The sequence below is a fragment of the Mytilus trossulus genome, unplaced genomic scaffold (assembly GCF_036588685.1).
Source record: "Mytilus trossulus isolate FHL-02 unplaced genomic scaffold, PNRI_Mtr1.1.1.hap1 h1tg000070l__unscaffolded, whole genome shotgun sequence".
Lineage (NCBI taxonomy): Eukaryota > Metazoa > Mollusca > Bivalvia > Mytilida > Mytilidae > Mytilus > Mytilus trossulus.
The window spans coordinates 2,090,972-2,110,849 of NW_026963294.1; the positions used below are offsets into that span (position 1 = coordinate 2,090,972).

Below are 19,878 nucleotides of genomic sequence, written 5' to 3' on the forward strand. Positions count from 1 at the left end.
GGGACAGTCACATACACAGCAAGGTCCAGTAATCTTACCGGAAATCTAACTCTATTACAGGGACAGTCACATACACAGCAAGGTCCAGTAATCTTACCGGAAATCTAACTCTATTACAGGGACAGTCACATGCACAGCAAGGTCCAGTAATCTTACCGGAAATCTAACTCTATTACAGGGACAGTCACATACACAGCAAGGTCCAGTAATCTTACCGGAAATCTAACTCTATTACAGGGACAGTCACATACACAGCAAGGTCCAGTAATCTTACCGGAAATCTAACTCTATTACAGGGACAGTCACATACACAGCAAGGTCCAGTAATCTTACCGGAAATCTAACTCTATTACAGGGAGAGTCACATACACAGCAAGGTCCAGTAATCTTACCGGAAATCTAACTCTATTGCAGGGACAGTCACATACACAGCAAGGTCCAGTAATCTTACCGGAAATCTAACTCTATTACAGGGACAGTCACATACACAGCAAGGTCCAGTAATCTTACCGGAAATCTAACTCTATTACAGGGAGAGTCACATACACAGCAAGGTCCAGTAATCTTACCGGAAATCTAACTCTATTACAGGGACAGTCACATACACAGCAAGGTCCAGTAATCTTACCGGAAATCTAACTCTATTACAGGGAGAGTCACATACACAGCAAGGTCCAGTAATCTTACCGGAAATCTAACTCTATTGCAGTGAGAGTCACATACACAGCAAGGTCCAGTAATCTTACCGGAAATCTAACTCTATTGCAGGGACAGTCACATACACAGCAAGGTCCAGTAATCTTACCGGAAATCTAACTCTATTACAGGGAGAGTCACATACACAGCAAGGTCCAGTAATCTTACCGGAAATCTAACTCTATTGCAGGGACAGTCACATACACAGCAAGGTCCAGTAATCTTACCGGAAATCTAACTCTATTACAGGGAGAGTCACATACACAGCAAGGTCCAGTAATCTTACCGGAAATCTAACTCTATTACAGGGACAGTCACATACACAGCAAGGTCCAGTAATCTTACCGGAAATCTAACTGTATTGCAGGGACAGTCACATACACAGCAAGGTCCAGTAATCTTACCGGAAATCTAACTCTATTACAGGGACAGTCACATACACAGCAAGGTCCAGTAATCTTACCGGAAATCTAACTCTATTGCAGGGACAGTCACATACACAGCAAGGTCCAGTAATCTTACCGGAAATCTAACTCTATTGCAGGGAGAGTCACATACACAGCAAGGTCCAGTAATCTTACCGGAAATCTAACTCTATTACAGGGACAGTCACATACACAGCAAGGTCCAGTAATCTTACCGGAAATCTAACTCTATTACAGGGACAGTCACATACACAGCAAGGTCCAGTAATCTTACCGGAAATCTAACTCTATTACAGGGACAGTCACATACACAGCAAGGTCCAGTAATCTTACCGGAAATCTAACTCTATTGCAGGGACAGTCACATACACAGCATGGTCCAGTAATCTTACCGGAAATCTAACTCTATTGCAGAGACAGTCACATACACAGCAAGGTCCAGTAATCTTACCGGAAATCTAACTCTATTGCAGGGACAGTCACATACACAGCAAGGTCCAGTAATCTTACCGGAAATCTAACTCTATTACAGGGACAGTCACATACACAGCAAGGTCCAGTAATCTTACCGGAAATCTAACTCTATTACAGGGACAGTCACATACACAGCAAGGTCCAGTAATCTTACCGGAAATCTAACTCTATTACAGGGACAGTCACATACACAGCAAGGTCCAGTAATCTTACCGGAAATCTAACTCTATTGCAGGGACAGTCACATACACAGCAAGGTCCAGTAATCTTACCGGAAATCTAACTCTATTGCAGGGACAGTCACATACACAGCAAGGTCCAGTAATCTTACCGGAAATCTAACTCTATTGCAGGGACAGTCACATACACAGCAAGGTCCAGTAATCTTACCGGAAATCTAACTCTATTGCAGGGACAGTCACATACACAGCATGGTCCAGTAATCTTACCGGAAATCTAACTCTATTGCAGAGACAGTCACATACACAGCAAGGTCCAGTAATCTTACCGGAAATCTAACTCTATTGCAGGGACAGTCACATACACAGCAAGGTCCAGTAATCTTACCGGAAATCTAACTCTATTGCAGGGACAGTCACATACACAGCAAGGTCCAGTAATCTTACCGGAAATCTAACTCTATTACAGGGACAGTCACATACACAGCAAGGTCCAGTAATCTTACCGGAAATCTAACTCTATTGCAGGGACAGTCACATACACAGCAAGGTCCAGTAATCTTACCGGAAATCTAACTCTATTACAGGGACAGTCACATACACAGCAAGGTCCAGTAATCTTACCGGAAATCTAACTCTATTACAGGGAGAGTCACATACACAGCAAGGTCCAGTAATCTTACCGGAAATCTAACTCTATTACAGGGACAGTCACATACACAGCAAGGTCCAGTAATCTTACCGGAAATCTAACTCTATTACAGGGACAGTCACATACACAGCAAGGTCCAGTAATCTTACCGGAAATCTAACTCTATTACAGGGACAGTCACATACACAGCAAGGTCCAGTAATCTTACCGGAAATCTAACTCTATTACAGGGACAGTCACATACACAGCAAGGTCCAGTATTCTTACCGGAAATCTAACTCTATTGCAGGGACAGTCACATACACAGCAAGGTCCAGTAATCTTACCGGAAATCTAACTCTATTACAGGGACAGTCACATACACAGCAAGGTCCAGTAATCTTACCGGAAATCTAACTCTATTACAGGGACAGTCACATGCACAGCAAGGTCCAGTAATCTTACCGGAAATCTAACTCTATTACAGGGACAGTCACATACACAGCAAGGTCCAGTAATCTTACCGGAAATCTAACTCTATTACAGGGAGAGTCACATACACAGCAAGGTCCAGTAATCTTACCGGAAATCTAACTCTATTGCAGGGACAGTCACATACACAGCAAGGTCCAGTAATCTTACCGGAAATCTAACTCTATTACAGGGACAGTCACATACACAGCAAGGTCCAGTAATCTTACCGGAAATCTAACTCTATTACAGGGAGAGTCACATACACAGCAAGGTCCAGTAATCTTACCGGAAATCTAACTCTATTACAGGGACAGTCACATACACAGCAAGGTCCAGTAATCTTACCGGAAATCTAACTCTATTACAGGGAGAGTCACATACACAGCAAGGTCCAGTAATCTTACCGGAAATCTAACTCTATTGCAGGGAGAGTCACATACACAGCAAGGTCCAGTAATCTTACCGGAAATCTAACTCTATTGCAGGGACAGTCACATACACAGCAAGGTCCAGTAATCTTACCGGAAATCTAACTCTATTACAGGGAGAGTCACATACACAGCAAGGTCCAGTAATCTTACCGGAAATCTAACTCTATTGCAGGGACAGTCACATACACAGCAAGGTCCAGTAATCTTACCGGAAATCTAACTCTATTACAGGGAGAGTCACATACACAGCAAGGTCCAGTAATCTTACCGGAAATCTAACTCTATTACAGGGACAGTCACATACACAGCAAGGTCCAGTAATCATACCGGAAATCTAACTCTATTGCAGGGACAGTCACATACACAGCAAGGTCCAGTAATCTTACCGGAAATCTAACTCTATTACAGGGACAGTCACATACACAGCAAGGTCCAGTAATCTTACCGGAAATCTAACTCTATTGCAGGGACAGTCACATACACAGCAAGGTCCAGTAATCTTACCGGAAATCTAACTCTATTGCAGGGAGAGTCACATACACAGCAAGGTCCAGTAATCTTACCGGAAATCTAACTCTATTACAGGGACAGTCACATACACAGCAAGGTCCAGTAATCTTACCGGAAATCTAACTCTATTACAGGGACAGTCACATACACAGCAAGGTCCAGTAATCTTACCGTAAATCTAACTCTATTACAGGGACAGTCACATACACAGCAAGGTCCAGTAATCTTACCGGAAATCTAACTCTATTGCAGGGACAGTCACATACACAGCATGGTCCAGTAATCTTACCGGAAATCTAACTCTATTGCAGAGACAGTCACATACACAGCAAGGTCCAGTAATCTTACCGGAAATCTAACTCTATTGCAGGGACAGTCACATACACAGCAAGGTCCAGTAATCTTACCGGAAATCTAACTCTATTGCAGGGACAGTCACATACACAGCATGGTCCAGTAATCTTACCGGAAATCTAACTCTATTGCAGAGACAGTCACATACACAGCAAGGTCCAGTAATCTTACCGGAAATCTAACTCTATTGCAGGGACAGTCACATACACAGCAAGGTCCAGTAATCTTACCGGAAATCTAACTCTATTGCAGGGACAGTCACATACACAGCAAGGTCCAGTAATCTTACCGGAAATCTAACTCTATTGCAGGGACAGTCACATACACAGCAAGGTCCAGTAATCTTACCGGAAATCTAACTCTATTACAGGGACAGTCACATACACAGCAAGGTCCAGTAATCTTACCGGAAATCTAACTCTATTACAGGGACAGTCACATGCACAGCAAGGTCCAGTAATCTTACCGGAAATCTAACTCTATTACAGGGACAGTCACATACACAGCAAGGTCCAGTAATCTTACCGGAAATCTAACTCTATTACAGGGACAGTCACATACACAGCAAGGTCCAGTAATCTTACCGGAAATCTAACTCTATTACAGGGACAGTCACATACACAGCAAGGTCCAGTAATCTTACCGGAAATCTAACTCTATTGCAGGGACAGTCACATACACAGCAAGGTCCAGTAATCTTACCGGAAATCTAACTCTATTGCAGGGACAGTCACATACACAGCATGGTCCAGTAATCTTACCGGAAATCTAACTCTATTGCAGGGACAGTCACATACACAGCAAGGTCCAGTAATCTTACCGGAAATCTAACTCTATTACAGGGACAGTCACATACACAGCAAGGTCCAGTAATCTTACCGGAAATCTAACTCTATTACAGACAGAGTCACATACACAGCAAGGTCCAGTAATCTTACCGGAAATCTAACTCTATTGCAGGGACAGTCACATACACAGCATGGTCCAGTAATCTTACCGGAAATCTAACTCTATTACAGGGACAGTCACATACACAGCAAGGTCCAGTAATCTTATAAACGATGGTGTCTTCTGCATCTCTGACTGAATAACAAGGTCCAGATTTGTTAAACCTGAAAAGAAACATTTTTTTCCCCCGATAGAAATTAAATCGTTAGTTATTTTTTTTTAAGTTTTCGTCACCAAAAGTATAGAAGGAGTTTCCATTTGTTTTGAATTCATATCAAATAATTAAAAAGCTTTGCATTAAGTAGGAAAAATATGAATCCCAGTCTACCTGTTGCATTCATTCGTATAATGATTTCTCGTTCTAGCTGTGTAAGTATGACATTTTGACATTGCACAATCTGATGTTAGTCTTAGGCTGTTGATGACGTAGTAAATATAATCATCATAGATTCCAAGATAGAAATTTTGTACGTCAGATGCACGTTTCGTCTGGAAAAGATTCAGTAGAAACGCTCGAATGAAAAAGGCTAAACAAAGTACGAAGTTGAAGAGCAACAAATTTCCTAAAAGTGTTGCCAAATACTGCTTAGCCAGGTAATCTATTCATGGGGCAGAAAATGCTTAGTATTTCGAAATATATCTTTTTAAGAATCATGCAGAAGGGGATTTATGAGATGTCACCGATTCTAGCAATTCTTTGATTGAAAGAGAAAGATCATTCAATGTTCACTTTTCAGTAGAAAGGTGATTTTAAAAGAATCACGTGATATAAACTATGAGAGGGGCGTCTCTGGCTGTGAGAGAAAAAGATGACAATGGTAGGATCGCGAATGAGTACTTACTCCTGTCGAACATATCCAATTACATCCCCGACTGGTGCCTCTACGGTCAGCACTTGGCGAAGACTTTCACAATAACCACAACAACATCCACCGCAGCATATGTGTTCTCTAGAGAAACGCATAACCTCCTTTTAAAAAATAAGCAGAAGCAGAAATAAATAAGTTTTACCTTCTACATATAAGAACTACTTTACCTCAGGATCATGCAACGGTTGATTTCAGGGTTGAAAGCCTATGTATACATATATTTGTTTTATATATTTTGATTAGAATGCAAAGTTATCTTTCAAACTACCTGTAGCTTCTACTTGGATATACGTATACTGTAAAACGCAATATAAAAAGTAATAAAAGGGAAATAACTCTGCGATCTGCTGATTTTATTCAATATGTTCGTATGCTGCATTACATTGACAGATTAAGACATGCGGCGAAGGGACTGCTTAATATTCCGGAGCATTTTAGATCATCAATCGGTTTTTGGCACAGTTCGTATTGCACACTCGGTATTTAGTTTGATGTGTTGTGTTTTGTGTACTGTTGTTTGTCTGTTTGTCTCTGTCTTTTTTTCAGCTAGGCGTTGTAAGTTATTTTCGAGTTTGAATGTTCCTTTTGTATCTTTCGCCTCAATTATACACCTTTGCAATGCACTATGTAAGATGAGGCCTGATTTCATAACTTTTCAGTTTTAACCAGTATTTGTCAAAAGAAAAAAATTCTTTTCCATTATTTACAGTTTGTATACTTTCAGTGTGCAGAAAAGGTTACAACTCTCAACTTTTTATACATTGTTACTTAGATGAAAAGTTATCTCAATAGCAATAATTCCACATCTTCCTATTTATATCAGTTTCCATTGTCTCGCCGGTATCCATGTGAAAACGGGTTTCCCAGAACTACATCTACTAAATTCAGAATTGAAAGAACTAATCGGCAATCCTCGGATGAATCCGTTATTCTCCTTCTATATTAGATGAAGGTACGGAATCGGCCGAGTTGTGACGGACGCACCCTAACATCAATCGGCAATCCTCGGATAAATCCGTTATTCTCCGTCAATCTAGATGAAGGTACGGAATCGGCCGAGTTGTGACGGACGCACCCTAACATCAATCGGCAATCCTCGGGTGAATCCGTTATTCTCCTTCTATATTAAATGAAGGTACGGAATCGGCCGAGTTGTGACGGACGCACACTAACATCAATCGGCAATCCTCGGATGAATCCGTTATTCTCCGTCAATCTAGATGAAGGTACGGAATCTGCCGAGATGTAACGAATGTGGAAAGAATGTGCTCTATACACTTACCTGTGATGTATTGTCAAGTACACGAAGATTGAATCCTCGGTCCGGTCCTTGTAATTGTCTATTCCATTTATCTGACTCTAACAATATAAAATTTTATTGCATAGAGCTATACATGAAATTAGGAATTATTTGTGACTTTTGAACAGAGTTATACTACTGTTGCCTCTATTTAAATATGAAAATATTTATCTCCATTAAAAAATCGAAAAAAAATTAAAGAAAGTCAAGGGTCAACTTCTTCAATCTTCCTGTTCAATTCGGAAATCAACTTGGATATTTGTATACTGGAGCCTCTGGCCTTTGTAAGTCTTGTATTATTTTAATTTTAGTTTCTTGTGTACAATTTGGAAACTAGTATGGCGTTAATTACCACTGAACTAGTATATATTTGTTTAGAGGCCAGCTGAAGGACGCCTCCAGGTGCGGGAATTTCTCGCTACATTGAAGACCTGTTGGTGACCTTCTGCTGTTGTGTTTTATATTTGGTCGGGTTGTTGTCTCTTTGATACATCCCCCATTTCCATTCTCAATTTTATTGTTCTGTTTCCCTACATCTGCTTAACTATCGTAATTCTTTTTTTAAATCACACGGTCAAAGTTCGTCAAATTAAAAAAAAACAAAACACGATGTGTCCCTAGTTTGCTGTATCCCCTCCTTTTAAAGTTTTGCATTTTGGGATTTATCAATAAAATATAATTTTAAGGCTCTGCGAAATTACGGACATGCGAAATTTAATTGTAATGTGTATGTTCAAAAACATTATCCCAATAAATTTACTAATTATACAAGATTCCATTTTCAAATTCTTTATTCATTTGTAAGTCATATAATTTTGCTAAACAGTTAGTCGACGAGCCATATTTTATATAAAGAACATTGTGTTTAATGTTGTTGTTTGGAATTCTGATTTGGAACAACGTTCCTTCATTTCCAAATGTTATACTTTCAGTGTGAAGTTAAATGCATATTGAGGACTAGAACATAATATGTTATATGAATAACGTGGTTTATCAAAAATTAATACCGCTAGTTACAACTAATTGAAAAACGGCCACGTCCACTTGTATTTTTTGTCTATCTGATGAGTTAAGCCTTTTTCAACTGATTTTTATAGTTCGTTCTTATGTTGTACTGTTATACCACTGTCCCAGGTTAGGGGGAGGGTTGGGATCCCGCTAACATGTTTAACCCCGCCACATTCTGTATGTATGTGCCTGTCCCATCCTGTAATTCAGTGGTTGTCGTTTGTTTATGTGTTACATATTTTTTTACTTAAATAAGGCCGTTAGTGCGGTATGGGCTTTGATCTTTTGTTGAAGGCCGTACGGTGACCTATAGTTGTTAATGTTTGTGTCATTTTTGTCTTTTGTGGATAGTTGTCTCATTGGCAATCATACCACATCTTCTTTTTTATAATACAAATATTGCGTTACCTTCAGACACAAAGTAAACTTGTTCGCTTTGGTTGTTTAGTATTTTGTACTTGTTTGCTTTTTCCCACGTTGCTGCAATAGAAAACATCTTTAAACTAGATAATAAATATAAAAAAGAAGATGTGGTATGATTGCCAATGAAACAACTCTCAACAAAATACCAAAATGACACAGAAATTATCAACTATAGGTCACCGTACGGCCTTCAACAATGAACAAAGCCCAAACCGCGTAGGCAGCTATAAAATGCCCCAAAATTACAACGTAAAACAATTCAAACGAGAAAACTAACGGCCAAATATGTAACACTTAAAAAAACGACAACCACTGCATTACAGGTTCTTGACTTGGGCAGGCACATATATACAGAATGTTGCGGGGTTAAACATGTTAGCGGGATCCCAACCCTCCCTTCATGCTAAGACAGCACAACATAAGAACGAACTATAGAAATTAGTTGAAAAAAGGCTTCTTAACTCATCAGATGGATAGAAATACAAGTGGACGTGGCCAGGTACTTGTACATCCCAACAACATAAAGACACTAGGTACAGATCTGAGAGTACTCACAGTTAACTGACTGTTATTTCAAAGCCATGTATTGAGTCAAATTAAGTAACATTATTTTAAATTGTATTTTGTTGTTTTTGTTTTGGACATATTTCTTTTATTGCAACATCCTTGTAGCAACTCTTTGAGTTGTCCCTGGGTGACTTGCTATGCTAAATGTCTGTCATATCCAATACATGTATATCCTCATTGTCCAGTGTCATGCCAAATGTCTATCCTTTCAATACTGTCGACACTCTGCTACCATATCTGTCAACTTTTCAAAATGCCCATGGGGGTTTCGCGTGCAAGATGGCTGGCATAGTCCTTAAAAACCTTCAAGGGGGCCTGCAAATACATTTTGATGTTGGTTTTTTTTTTTTTTGGCTTTTTCATACTTTTATAAGCCTAAAGTCATTGTAAAATTACGAGTAATTGTTTTTTTTAAATTGTGGACAAAATTGCTCTTTCAAAATTTCAATTTGAGAGCCTCCATGGGGGAAATCCCCTCAAATAGTGACAGTTGGTAGGTATGTGCTACATGACCTACATTATGTATTATTTGTTAATTCTTCTAGTCGTGAACATGTATAACATATCTGAACGTTAAAGAAACAAGAATCAATGAGTCACTACATTTTTCATGGAACAGTAACGTCGATGAACGATTTCGTGGATCTGTGTAGTTAACAGCGTTTAGAGTAAATAAAATTGAGAATGGAAAATTGGAAAGTGTAGAAGAGACAACAACTCGACCAAAAGACAGTCAAAGGCCACCAATGGGTCTTAACATAGTATAGCGAGAAAAACACGCACCCTGAGGCGGGCTTCCAATGGCACCTAACCAAAAATGGGAGTAACATCAAACTTTAAATAAAAACATGAACTAAAATTTTAAAAACATACAAGACTGACAAAGGACAGAGGTTCCTGAATCGAGACCAGTGCAAAAATACGGCGCTATTTAACTTATTTTTGGAGATCTCAACCAGCCTCTATACCGCTAGCCAATGGAAAATACACAAACACAAAGCTATACACACTAGAGCATCATGGGTAATCTAATTGTTCGTACCCCAAAGTGAAAACAACGTTACGTCATTGGTTGAATTTCCATTGTTTATAACGTTTTAAACTAATCAAAACGCTTTCATTGGTGAACGCTTTCGAAAATATTACCCAGGATGCATTAGATTCTGAAACGACCAAACTCAGTTAAAATAAATTGTAAGTCCGATGTCAGAATAAGTAACATAAGACCCAAAGCAAAATGACAATGACACATATATATATCAACAAATGATTACTAGCAGTTAAACTGAGTGAAATAGTATGTCTTCATCATATGAAAATCAAGCACAATCCCTCCTGTTAAAGATTTAGTATCATACCATCATAAAATATATGGGAAGAACATAATCCGTATGATGCCAATAATCGGTTTTTAAATAAGCATGTTTATTTCTGATGCAAAGACCCTATGAGTGAATCAAAACTAATACCAAAATATTAATTACCTGACAACAGTATCAAAATTTTTCCCTTCTTTAAATAAGTCTGTTTAAAGGTTTAGTTATATTATGAGGTGAATGATGAAATTCTTTAGCTTTGTATAGAACATTACCATAAAAGATTGGATGTAAAAAAACAAAAGTCAATTTAAAGTCATTATAAAAATAATATTGGATATTGTCAATTAGACAACTCTCCATAAGAGACCAAATGGCACCACAATTAACAACTTAGACGACAAAAATTAATGGCCTGATTTATGTACAAAATAATGAACGAAAAACAAATATGATGTACAGCAACAAACGACAACCACTATATACAGGCTCCTGAAGTTTAAATATCTTTTGGAAATCTCTTGTCTTACCTTCCATCATGTCAATATGTTGTTTGACGAAAACTTGATCCAGAGATGTAAGGTACTGCAGTCCCGGGAGTACACCAGGAATGGTCGGCTTTTCTTCTACCCATACTTGTTTCTTTACAATCTGACCAAAAGCTTTTAAAAACAAGTCTAAAGAAGTTATGTGCGTTCAATATGATTAATTACTTGAATGTAAGAAAAATATGTTTTAACATTAGAATATCAAGAGGAAATTTCGAACTACTTTAAACCCAATTGTCGAACCATAGCGTAACACAACAACGTTCTGTTCCTTTTTTTAAAGACCTTTAGGGATCCTCGTGTTTTGTCAGATTTATAATTAATTATGTGACCTAATTTGCAGAATATCTACATTATTTAATTGACAAAATATTTCATTATCGACTCATATGATTCGATATTAAGAATTGAACGATGCACAGTTAGTGCGTGAATTTTTCTTGCTTCCTGATTGGAAGATATTACGAGACGTGAATAATCCAAATTTATTGATTGGTTAGGACAATCCAAACCTAGTAAATGTCCTTCAATCCCGTAGAGCATCGGATTTGTACTCTCTATATTAGCAATTAGATTTTGCCCGGTCATCAATCATGCATATTCATGATATTGGTACACATGTAACTTTTATCTATAAATAGTCGAATCTTCTGGAGTTTCGTAAACAACAACGTTAAACGATATATACTACTCCATAACGTGTAACCTCACGTGTGTGGTAAAATTTGTTGATTGATGCACGTGGCTATTCTAGTAAATGAATTTATCTACAAAGCGAGAGCACTTTCCATTTTCATCAGCTAAGAGTCGACTATAGCCCTTTTTGAAAGGCTAATGCTTGTTTGCTGTTGTCCTTAAATGAGGCTTCAGTGGCCGTACATATGGTGCAGTTTGGTCATCAACGGTAGTCAAACGGCATTTACCCATGCGGCTCAATCCCGTAAGCCCAGATGCGTTTCCCATATATATAGGCACAATCAATGCATTTGAAAAATTAGCCCTGACCAATTTATCCATAAGCTGCTCCTGCCGCTCTTAGCCAACCGACACGAAATCAACCGGTCAAATCAACCAGTCAAATCAAACAGTCAAATCAAACGGTCAAAAAAGTGTTGGTCTTCACTGTGGCAATAATCCTCGTCTTATCTTTTATAAAATAGCTTATTTCACTTTTTATAAAGTTGATTACAGTTTTGCATTAGACTTTGTGTTATTACCTGGGGGTCTTCTGGTAGTTATCACTGGTTGCTTAGAAACAGTACTGGATGAAGATTCTGTTTTATTTGTAGGTTTTGCAGGAACATATGAGGAATTCTGTTGGTTTGAAGGTCTTATTACTGCGTAAGACATTTTCTGTCTTTCTTGAATACCTGTCAAACAAAACGATATTTTTAAATAGTTAGTACTTCTTTCCACAACGAAGACTTATAAATACTCAGATGATACTAATTCTGATAATTTGCTTTATTTTGAATAATTAAAGAAAACAGGTGATTCCGAAAGTGTTTGTACGCTGCATTTTTAGACATACTGTTATACCACTGTCCCAGGTTAGGGGGAGGGTTGGGATCCCGCTAACATGTTTAACCCCGCCACATTATTTATGTATGTGCCTGTTCCAAGTCAGGAGCCTGTAATTCAGTGTTTGTCGTTTGTTTATGTGTTACATATTTGTTTTTCGTTCATTTTTTTTACATAAATAAGGCCGTTAGTTTTCTCGTTTGAATTGTTTTACATTGTCTTATGGGGGGGGGCTTTTATAGCTGACTATGCGGTATGGGCTTTGCTCATTGTTGAAGGCCGTACGGTGACCTATAGTTGTTAATGTCTGTGTCATTTTGGTCTTTTGTGGATAGTTGTCTCTTTGGCAATCATACCACATCTTCTTATTTATAATTTCGGTTCATTGGACTAATTTCGTAGCAATACACAAACAACATGGCGGCTTACATTCACGTCATTCTCACAACATGGCGGCTTATATTCACGTCATGCTCACGACATGGCGGCTTATATTCACGTCATGCTCACGACATAGCGGCTTACATTCACGTCATGCTCACGACATGGCGGCTTACATTCACGTCATGCTCACGACATGGCGGCTTACATTCACGTCATGCTCACAACTGTCAAATTATTTGTGAGAAAAAAAATGAAACTTATCGTATTGTTATAAAGTCAAATACAAATGGAGCACTTATGTCTACATGTAATAGCTACTAAATATTTTATATCTTTTGTTTTGAAATATTCTCATCAATATCAAATTTAAATCAATTGCTACCCTGGAAGTTTTAAATAGAAAAGTATATATATTAACTGTTTAATCTTTTTAAAAGCAAGGAAGTATTGTTATTGTTCTGTGTATTTTTTCCTCTATCAGACAGTTTTACTCTATAACACTAGACAACAGAACAGGGTATTGATACGGGACTTTCATTTGTGTTTTTCTTTTGATTTTAAAAGCAATGTTCCTTATCAATATTTGGATTTTACACCAATGAAATGATTTGATTTGATTTGTTCCTTATCTTAAACAATAACAATTATTTTGTAAAATTTCAAGAAAATATTTTACAATTGAAATTTTGTGGAATACGATAAATTTTGTTTTATTCTCCACATCATTAGTTTTATAATCAGTATTGTATTACTCTATTATTATATTTTCCACAGTTCTACTTTATACTTTTGCACCCATTTTTCTCTGTTCTTTATACTTTTGCACCCCGTTATTCTCTGTTCTTTACACCTTTGCACCCACTTATTCTCTGTACTTTATACTTTTGCACCCAGTTATTCTCTGTTCTTTACACCTTTGCACCCACTTATTCTCTGTACTTTATACTTTTGCACCCCGTTATTCTCTGTTCTTTACACCTTTGCACCCACTTATTCTCTGTACTTTATATATTTTGCTAATTTTTCTCTATTCATTATCTTTTTTCGTCATTATTCTTTTTTCTGTAAACCCCATTCTGCACCTCACATAATTATTAACACTTTGGTTGATTTTTAAGTAAAAAGCATTTAAAACCAAGATGTACCTTCTTCCATTACTGTTCTGTAATTCACGTTATTATGACAAAATTCAGGTTGATTCGATCGTTGACAGCAATGGTCGAATGGTCATTTCCTCTTGTTATGCATACATTTTGGTTGAATCGACATACTTCATATGATACTGAAATCTTCATGGAAGATACCTGCAATTATAAGATAATACAAATAGTAGTACGTATGTACTTTGACATTCGACTTGTTCGCTATGCCCGTGTCTGTTGTGACGTTTTGGATTTCACTAAGTAATCTATATACTAGTAGTTCAGAAACTGGTAAATTATTAAGTCATTTAAGGATTTTCGTTACCATAAATTACATAAATCCTTTACTTAATACTTCTATAGATATATAAAGATTAGATTTTGAAGTTTGCAATTGGTTGTATCTGTAGAAAACTTTGGTCTACCATCTGATTTTTATTGGGGGGAAAAAGGGGGCGGCTTGTAATTTTTGTCCTGCGTTATTTTTCTCGCTATTCGGTCTTATATTTCTTAAGTTTATCCTGACTTATTTTACATTAATTGTCATCCTGCCTTTTTTTTGTCAAGTACCTCATCCTGGTTTTTTTTCTAAATAAGAACTCCCAGCTGTCCTGCCCGTATTTCAAATTTCATCCTAGCCCCCCTCTCCTAACAATCAAATGGTAGCCCCCTTATTTCAAACGGGATAACACATCCTAATTTTTACTGCGCTTTTGTTTATCGAGCCCAGAAACTTAGAAACGATCCGGTCAAACTTTTCGATCATTGAAATAAACTTATTCTAAAAGAATATTACCATTTCAACACTGTAATTATATCTTTGAGTATTGTTTGTATTGGTATAAATATTCATTTTACTATCAGGAAATTATAATCAAACTTATTATCATTTTTATTTTATGTACATACTAGTATACAAATCTTGGCTCTACAGTCAATAACTGTATCTTGGCATTGCACAAGGTCGTATTTTTCTCTGACTGTAAAGTATGACGTATTTACACTAAATCCATTGGATGTGAACTGATTGATATTTTAGTGTTAGATACATGATTTTTTTTATTAGTTTTTATTTACCTTGAACAAGATTTCAGTAACTCAGAGTACTCTAAGAACTGTGCTTTGTGTTTTTTGTTTGTTTTGTTTTTAGAAATGTATAAATACCCCGTCACGACCTGTCTGTGTTTTTTTGTTAGATGCATTTCTGCTATTTGATGAGTCAATATGAAACTAAGGAGATGTGGTATAATTGCCAATGAGAAAACTTTCCACCAGGGACCAAATGACATATATTACTACTTATTTTATAATTTGATTTTATGTTGTATTGTTTCACCACTGTAGAAGGGTAGGGGAGGTTGACGCCTTCAAACTTGTTTATACACCCACCACATTTTATATACCTGTCCCAAGTTAGGAGCCTGTAGTTCAGAAGTTGCCGTTGGTTTATGTCTGTCATATTTGTTTTTTCGTAAATTAATTCAGTGTTATACAGCAGGCCGTAAGTTTTCTCAATTAAACTGCTTCGGTTTTTTCACGAGGGTGACTTCTATAGCCAATTATACGATATGGGTTGAAGGCCGTACGGTTGCCTATAATTGCTTACAAACAGTTTATTTTTAACTGTGGTGGATATCAGTTTCGTTGTCAATCATACTAGATCTACTTATTTGTATATATTTACTGATTATAAGGTCGAAGATTCGATTTTCTATAGGTCACAATGAGTTCTGCAACAATGAGCAAAACCTGAATCATTTTAAACCAAGAGTTCCAAATGGTGAAGTTGAAATCATCCCCTCGTAAATTTTACGGACGCCATCACGAGTTGGTTGATCGTTATGGAATAACCGTTTCACAAATGATATCGGATATGTTCCTTACGTCGTAACTACACTCCCCTTCCCTTTCATGAATTTGACCTACCGAATTAGACTATTTACCGGATTTGTAATCACATAAGCAACACGACGGGTGCCGCATGTGGAGCAGGATCTGCTTACCCTTCCGGAGCACCTGATATCACCCCTAGTTTTTGGTGGGGTTCGTGTTGTTTATTCTTTAGTTTTCTATGTTGTGTCATGTGTACAAATTGTTTTTCTGATTGTTTTTTTCATTTTTAGCCATGGCGTTGTCAGTTTATTTTAGATTTATGAGTTTGACTGTCCCTTTGGTATCTGTCGTCCCTCTTTTAAGCAATAGATATGCTTGTATCTGCTCTAAATCTCTCCAAGTTATAAATTTTAAAATGTAAATATGTTTCAGACCATAAGAATAAGAATACAAATCAGAATAAGAATTTTATTAGTCTAAAATCCAAACAATAGGATTGTTACTAAAATACAAAACAAAATTAAACAAACAGACAGACAGGCATATTAATTTATACAAAATGATAGACATGTTACAGTAGAATTGCAAGAAATACAAAAATATAGATTATTATACTATTTTTGACAGCATGCCTCCTCTTTAAAATTATCAGTTCAAATAAAAGGCTTGACCATATGAGTATTTTGACCGTATGCGTATACTCGTACGGTCCATAGGTGCTTGAGGACAGGATCCAGTAATGAGCCCCCCCCCCCCCCCCCCGCATAGTCCCCCACTTCGCTCTATAGTCGAGATTCACGTTGATAGTAAACATGCATATTTAAAGTAAAAATATGGTATATAATTAGTATATATATAGTCGAGATTCAGGTTGATAGTAAACATGCGTAAAGTAAAAATATGGTATATTAGTATATATGTGGTACAAATAAGTGATATTTATTTAAAAAATCTGAGATTTATGATAATAAGGGGGGACTATGGGGGGCTCATTACAGGATCCTGTCCTCAAGCACCTATGGTACGGTCCGACATTATGAGTATACTCATACGGTTTAGGACGAACTGGACAATATATGTATATGGACCATATGGGTTATTTTAAGACAATGTAAAGACAATGTAAAACAATTCAAACGAGAAAAATTAACAGCCTTATTTATGTAAAAAAAATGAACAAAAAACAAAGTAAGTAACACATAAACAAACGACAACCACTGAATATACAGGCTCCTGACTTGGGACAGGCACATACATAAATAATGTGGCGGGGTTAAACATGTTAGCGGGATCCCAACCCTCCCCCTAACCGGGGACAGAGGTATAACAGTACAACATAAGAACGAACTATACAAACCAAAGTATAATAAAATCATCACTTACATGTCACTGTTTTACAGTTGTTCTACAAAAAGGTCAATAAATAGACTGCTATTTGTATTTTCACAATATTTTTGAATGCATATCCAATTTACCTATAGAAATACCTTTAAAAATAGCATGACTTGCTAGTATTGATTTTTCTTGGCTATTTATAGCGAATTTTATGACATTGAAGCATATGGATGGTATTTTGCGATCTCCGATGCTATTAACGTTGTAACTTCTGTTATTTTTTAAATTCATTACTTAATTTTGAAATATGAAAAATAAATAATGAATGAACGTTAGCGAGGTTTTCCAAAGAAATGCATTAACCGGGCGGTTTATTTAGTTATTGCACTATACCCATTATCTACCCATTCCCGTCGTTGACAATGATACGAAAAAGCAGAGAAGGAGAGGAGCTTAGACCAGCCGCATTATAAACTTCCACCATCGAAGATATTAGGGAGCTACCATTTGATTGTTATGGAAAATGGTGCTAGGTTGAAAAATTTAACAAAAAAGGCAGGAAGAGCAACCTGGCAAAAAAAGAGACAGGATGACAATTTGTGGGAAAAAAAGAAACTCAGGATAAACTAATAAAAAGGGGCAGGACAGAGATCTCAATTTAAAGAAAAACGCAGGCCATTTTTTTTTTATCTTAGCCCCCCCCCCTTCCGTAATTCAAATGGTAGCTCCCTATCATCTTCTGTGATGGAAGTTTATGGCACTGTCTGGCCCCTCCTCTTTCGAGTATCAAATAATGAAAAAATAAAACAAAGGCTTAATCAATAACAACACAATTTCTCTTAAAATTTAGACACAAAACAAATAAATTAAAACATATATGTGGGGAGTTGAAGAAGGGGTTTGGAGGCTTTAAGCCTACCCCAAAATCTAACTCATACGTTATCCCTTTCTAGAGTCCAGCGTATTTAAAAGTAGAAATTTAAAGTAAGAACGCTGGTTTTCTCTTTTGTTGTTTCATATTGTTCATGTCTTAATTAAAGTTGACTATTTATATCTACCGTATACGGTATGGATGTTTCTCATTGTTGAAAGCATTACGGTTGCCTATATTTCTTACATCTATTTCATTTGAATTCTGGCAGAGAGTTGAGTCTCATTGGAAATTATACCACTTTATAAAATCATTGTTACACAGATTTAATGTTCATTTAAGTGGGTTATCATCAGAACGTTAATACACGTTTAAAACTATTGTAAATTTGAACACTATTACACCACAGAAAAACAAAATGACACAGAAGCAAAAGGAGAATTACGTTAAAAGAATATGGACAAACCCTAATCATCCTGGAGCTTTTGCTGGACCAGATAAATTATTAAAAGTTATACGTAGTGAAGGAAAATTTGACATAAGCAGAGCACATTTAAAAAAGATTTTAGCTAAAGAGGATACATATAGTGTTCAAAAACCTTCACGAAAAACATTTAGACGAAATAGAGTAGTTGTAGCAGGGTTGAATGCTCAATGGGACGGAGATTTAGCATCAATGGAAAATGTATCGAAATACAACTCAATGGAAAAATACAACTCGGATATTAAGTTTTTATTGATACTGATTGATATTTTTTCAAGATTTTTGATTTTTGATAGTTAAACCTCTAAAAGATAAAAAGAGTGACACAGTAACGTCTGCTTTAAAAGAGATTTTTAAAACGGGTAACAGGAGACCCAAAACTGTACGTTTTGATTTAGGCGGAGAATTTCAATCAAGTGTAAAAAAATATTTAAAGAAAGAAAAAATTAATGTATTTTACACGCACAATTCTAAAATAAAATTATATCTTTATACGTACAAAATAATGAATACTGCTTGAAACCTGAATGTTAAATTACATTACCATAAGTATAACAAAGAAGTTAAAAGATAAAGTGCTTTCGTTCTAAATACAAAAAAAAAGAGAGAAAAATCCCAAATTTACAAAACTTTCTAACCATTTCGACTACAGAAAACTATTAATAAAATTCATTATTAGCAAACACACTCTTAATAGAAAAGGGTAAATCCTAGAGATCAGAGATATTGCAAATTCTGTAATAAGATAGAGGACGAAAACACTTCTTTCTCAAATGCCCTAAATATAACTTTTATAGAAAAAACCATGAAAATCAATTCGGAGTGGAAAGATACTGCTAAAGATGACATGCCTAAACTTATATATAAATTATTACTAAACCTCACATCTCACAGTCAAATTAAAAATACAGTTTCCTTTATATACATGTAAGACAGTAATTAGAACTGCGCCGACGGGAGACCCAAAACAATAATTTGAACTGCTACATTTTGTATTGTATTATTTATATTGTTTATTTTTGTATATATGTTATGTTTGTCACAGATCGTTTTTTATTTATTTATATGGCAATAAAAGCATTTGATTTGATTTGATATATTAACACCTATACCTATATTTTTGGGGAGTTAAATTTATTCAGATTGTTCCACTTC

The 19,878-nt window shown here is 36.5% G+C and overlaps 1 protein-coding gene across 3 annotated transcripts in view; it reads right to left on the reverse strand.

Moving 5' to 3' along the window:
• Nucleotides 1-17,506, reverse strand: part of LOC134699434 (phospholipid scramblase 1-like) — a 29,321-nt gene extending 11,815 nt beyond the window's left edge. Inside the window, exons 1-8 of one of the 3 annotated variants that reach the window (XM_063561031.1) lie at nt 17,417-17,506; nt 14,204-14,362; nt 12,371-12,523; nt 11,136-11,267; nt 8,708-8,779; nt 7,274-7,350; nt 5,965-6,092; nt 5,172-5,286 (exon numbers count right to left, since the gene is read on the reverse strand). In XM_063561031.1, the coding sequence (XP_063417101.1) occupies nt 5,172-5,286; nt 5,965-6,092; nt 7,274-7,350; nt 8,708-8,779; nt 11,136-11,267; nt 12,371-12,523; nt 14,204-14,213 (687 nt within the window). In that variant the 5' untranslated portion in view covers nt 14,214-14,362; nt 17,417-17,506. Of the gene's footprint in view, nt 1-5,171; nt 5,287-5,964; nt 6,093-7,273; nt 7,351-8,707; nt 8,780-11,135; nt 11,268-12,370; nt 12,524-14,203; nt 14,363-17,416 lie in introns of those variants that run through there. The other 2 variants (XM_063561032.1, XM_063561033.1) reach the window with 2 other exon arrangements.
• Between the last annotated feature and the right edge of the window lie 2,372 nt (nt 17,507-19,878).